The 5,109-nt window shown below is 39.8% G+C and overlaps 1 protein-coding gene across 1 annotated transcript in view; it reads right to left on the bottom strand.

The window, feature by feature from the left end:
- GPC5 (glypican 5) overlaps positions 1–3,540 on the bottom strand; it is a gene marked incomplete at its 3' end in the record, with an annotated part of 297,818 nt that extends 294,278 nt beyond the window's left edge. Inside the window, exon 1 of the mRNA XM_006019222.3 lies at positions 3,387–3,540. Coding sequence (XP_006019284.1) covers positions 3,387–3,540 — 154 coding nt within the window. The remainder of the gene's footprint in view (positions 1–3,386) is intronic.
- Positions 3,541–5,109: the final 1,569 nt, after the last annotated feature.

A 5,109-nucleotide genomic window follows, 5' to 3' on the forward strand; every position in this document is an offset into this window, starting at 1 on the left:
CGAGTCGCGTTGATAGCTCCCGTAACATTCATGACTGCCTGCTCTTCTCACAGGTATACAGTTAGGTTTCTATAGAGTGGTAAGTTATACCTTAGCCCCTAACTGATTTTTCATGACTTATGAGCATAATAAGATTGTTTGGGTTTGATATGCTGTTCTGAAATAAGAATAAAAATCACTGCGCTTCATTAAGGACTAGGCCCCCCCAACAGGAATATCTCATATGACTAAAATTATGCCTGTAGTTAAGTATATACAGCATCAGGTCCAATGCCTGTAGGAACTTTAGAAGTTATCTGAGCTACTCAAAAGTAAAAGCATTTGAAAAGTTTGAAACACAAAATTCACCCTAAGTCTGGTACTTTAAGCTTGTCTTTCCATTACCAGAAATAACCTCTCCTGGGCTGAGACCAGTATTAAATTGTAATCCAAAAAATTACTTTAACCATAACTAGTACATATACTGTTACTATTGTAATGCTATATAGTATTTAGTATTAGGATAATCATTTAGTAGCAATTCTGAGCTGTCCTCTATGACAAGCATTGTTAATAAGCAATAGGTGTAATGTGTACTTCTCAACAGCATCAGAAAAAAAGTTAGAAAAATAGAGGGCTAGTTCCTGACTAGCAGTTCAAAAAGCAAGCTAAAACTTTAAAGTCTAATGTATAAATAATGAAGGACACATTTCTTTCCTATTTATATTTTGTGCTACCAACCTACACTTATCATTGACTGCATTTGAAACTACAATTTTAAACATTATTTATTGTTTCAAGTGTCCTGCTTTTTGTTTGACATCTCTAATTTTACATCCTTTTTACTTTAAACATTTATGCCATATATTCTTGTGAAAGCATAGATACTCAGAAGTGAATGTTTTACTAGCTGTCTCTATAGTACTAATATTCATTTTGACAGGGAAACTGTAATCTCTATAACTGTTTCACACCCCCTGGTGGCCAATCACCTCTCTGGGTATCACAGTTAGCTCTGAAAGGAATGTTTCAAAAAACATCAGTCTAAAGCAAGTGTATTTCAGTGGACCAGAATTAGATGGGCGATATTAAGACAAAATAAAATATTGCCAAGATCTATGTTAGCAAAGTATTTTTAGGTAGGGGAAGAATTAATGTTGTGGAGAAGAAACCTCTAAATCAAGAACTTTAACTGCACTGCCTGGGAGACAAAAACATTATGTTTCATTATATAGATTAATATTCACTACTCACATGATTTTTGATACCATTGGAAAGGGGTTTTTTGGCTTATGTTTTCGTAATCATGACTTAGTTTAGAGTATGTGAAGAATAGACCCACAACTGATAAAAGTCTCAGAAAAAAATGACATTGTTTACATGAACTAAATGAGCAGATATTTATCCCACCTACAAGGTCTGTATTCAGAGACAAATTTCTCAAGATTAAGAGGGGATTTATTTCAAGCCTATTTTAATCAGTTTTAAAACATTATCTATTTTCTGTTCATTACATTTAGCTCATGCAGATGTTTGATTTTTGCCATTACAAAAATAAGTACTTAAGGAAACCTCTCTCATAAGATTGAAAAAGTGTAATTTATATTGCTACATTTCACAGCAAGCTATGATTTAATGAAAGCATTATAGTTTCATAAATATTCAAACTTGGAACACTCATTACATACAATATAGTTTACAAATAAGCTTTACTTTCTTACTAAAATGGTAAAACTTGAAATTATAGTTCTTACACGCAAGCATATGATAAACATGCTACCAGTTTCAATGGCTGAGTAAAGGAGAACAGAACCAGCTACTTTTCATTAGAAGAAAAAGCTATCAAAATAATTCTGAAATAATTCCTGCTTACAGAAAACATTTTTTTCTGTTGGCATTACATTTGTTCATGTGCACAATGCTTAATGCACAGTAGACTAATTCTACTGTGCATTAACATGTCACTACAAAAACCATGCTAATATGCTAACATGGTAGAATTAGTCTACCACACATTAAGAGTCAAAAAAATAAAATAAAGTGCACTGTTGCTACTGCACATTAGCACTAGCTACCACGCATTTATGTAGTACCTCCTAATATGAGGTACTAAACTTAATACTCAGTAGAAATGACACATTAATGCAGTTGTAGACACACCCAATTAGTGATTATAGTGAACTTGCTACCTACAAATTCAGATTTGGTCTCAAATGTCTTTGTACCCAAGTTCCTGATCCTGCAAACACTTCCATATATAATCACACTTGTGCTAACAGTCTTTCATTAAATAGCTTTGTTAATTTCAAAGTAAAGCTGTGTCATTACTCTGCATTGCAAGATTTGTTTTCAATTCAGTTTCATTTCAATTCACCACCAGTACTTGCATTACACTTGTATCATGTGTAATGCAAATCCTGAGTGTATTAATTTAAACCTGCACCCATCTCTGTTAATTAAGGCCTTACCCTTGTGAGGATTTGTCCCAACTAGATACCAGTAGGCAACCCATAGTATAAACAGGCAAAACAACTGCTCTTTGGTGAGCTTACTGCTGCATGAAAAAGAATGAGTTGCATTGGAGAAAGTCACAACTTCTAATGGTTCTTCTTTTCACCTGTTTACACAGGTGCAGTTTATAGACATGGTTAGCTATGAAAGGCTGTATTGAATATGTTATCAAATCAGAAGTTCATTCTTAATTGTTTTCCTGCTATCCCTAAGGACGCCATGTACCACCTCCTACATTCACCCATTGCAGTTACATCTCTCACAATGCCCAAAATGGCTCGAACCAGACCTCAATTTGGCCCGTCTAAAAGAGTGACAACTACATTTTCCCATCTGCAATGCTTGATATTGGCCCTACTGGCTAATCACTGAGAGAGTGACACCAAATTCAAAGCTTGAGCCATGACAGGAATCCCTGTTTCAGGAATTTGTGCCATTTACAAGGGAAAAAGAAAAGGGTAAGGGACCAGAAAGACCCCACTATGGCCAAAATCCCTCCCCATAGCCTATGCTGACTCTCCCATGCCTTGCCTCCGCACAATACTGTCCTGGCCCCCTCGGCCAAGATGCAACTATCTGAGAAGAAAACATGGTCCAAGCACTCTCTTTCTGTTCCACTGGGTTTACCTAGGGTCACTCCAGCATGAATTAAAGAAGGGATCCAAAGAAAGTTGCCTTGACAGATCCTTAAGTCTGGTAATGCTGCAGTACAGCTGTACATATCCCTGAACTGCACAAGCCACGCAGTGCCAGCTGGGATGAAAAGGTCCCTATATGATGGGAAGGATGGAGGAGACTGTGCCTGTTCATGTCCCTCCTCTGCCCCCCTGCAACGCCAGCAAGTCCCTAAGGAGGCCCCTAGAGGGAGGCCCCTAGATGGAAGCCCCCACTGTTACCTGCTCGGGGGGTCTCCGGGAACCCCTTGATGGCCCCGATCTTCCTCAGCTGGAAAACTTTCAGAACATCCTGGCAGCTTCGCTGATGCTCGCCTCTACCAGACATTAACACAGCAAACAGGAGGATGCTCGAGAGCAGGCTCTTGCTTCCCATCTCCTAGCAGCCGCAGCCCCAGCCGCACCTCAGCAAGCTGTCCCAAGTACCCCCGAAGAGCGCCGTGCACCAACTCCGCCCGTGCGGAGGGTGAGGTTGCGATCCCGCTGGCAACAGCGCTTTTTGGCTCATGCAACAGCCAAGTTTGCCTCGGGGCCCTGCAGATGAAGCACAAAAAGTCTGCGGAGGACGCGCCTTCTATCTCGGGAAGCTGAGGGAGTCGGTGAAGCTTGGCCCTCGTTGCCGCAGTTGAAAGCGCCGTTACCCCTGCTCCTATTCCAGGCGACAAGCGGGTGCCAGCCCTTGCGCCTGGCCCAGGAGTTATGCACTGCGCGCGCGGCAGGCCCCGCCCCCCTCCGGCAGGCCCCGCCCCCGCCTGACCTCATCATCCTTAAGGAAACCTACTTGCTGCGGTCCGGGGCATCTATCCCCGCAGCGGGGCAGCGCTCGCGGTCCAACCCCCACCATCCGCAGCAACTTTTTTAGCTAAAGTTCAAGATCAAAACAGATTGCGTGTTGCCAGTGGTGCAGATCACTTTTAAAGGGCGCCTTTCGACCTAAAAATCAAACCTTTACATGGGCGTACGAACCGTCCCGGGTTTGTCTTTTTTTTAATTAAACAGAGACTTTGATATGCTCCTATTTGAAAGTGTGTTTTCCGTTTTGCTTTTTTAAAGACCTACGCAAACAAAGGGGCACTGCCTGACGGCACATGGAAATAATATCATACACGATGCTGTCCAGTGAACAAAGTAAATTGGAATGACCCAGTTAGTAATATTCTTGCAAGATGTTTGAAACAGATCAAGAACTGACAGGCGGTGCTACAATTACATGGATGGATTTGACTTTAAATACCAGTTTGTTTTTCCTATGAGTGCTGAATTCTGATCAGGTGGCTGGACAGTAAGATTACCACAAAACCTCCATTTTCAGAGGCTGAAATAATCTTGATTCAATAAACACACAATTAAACCTAAATTGTTTTCTCTACACACCTTCATAGGAGGAACACACTTTTATCCTCCACTACAGTCATCCAGTTCCACAGCATACACCATGTCCTATTTTATCCTTAATAGCAAATTCCCTTCAAAGTTCAAACAGTTTTTGGTAGATTGTTTTTCTGTTTCCACTCTAGCTTTGTGCAAAGTGATTTTTTTCCCCCCTTTTCCCTATTTGCTGTCTGATTTTAGTTGTTTCTACTACAGGAAAATATTATACAAGGGTCATTAAAACAGTATACTATTTAAGCCTTATCTTGTACAAGTTAAAAAATTCCAAAATAAAAAAAAATGTAAGAAACTAATTGTTATTTAAAAGGCAAAACACTAGTTTTCATGTTTTTTACATTTCACTCAATTTATTATTTTGTATGGCTTCGTAGAATTTAAAGCCATGAACCAGTCTCAGTGCTGTGCAGTATGCAAAGACAAATCCAAAGCAGTCCCTACCAAAAAGAGTTTAATAATGCTAATTTATGCAAGCATAAGAGACAAGAGAATGACAAAGAGAAATACACAGAAATGAAAATAAAGATGACAAGACTGAGAAAGGAACAAGACAAAT

This window comes from Alligator sinensis, unplaced genomic scaffold (assembly GCF_000455745.1).
Source record: "Alligator sinensis unplaced genomic scaffold, ASM45574v1 scaffold41_1, whole genome shotgun sequence".
Taxonomy (NCBI): Eukaryota; Metazoa; Chordata; order Crocodylia; family Alligatoridae; genus Alligator; species Alligator sinensis.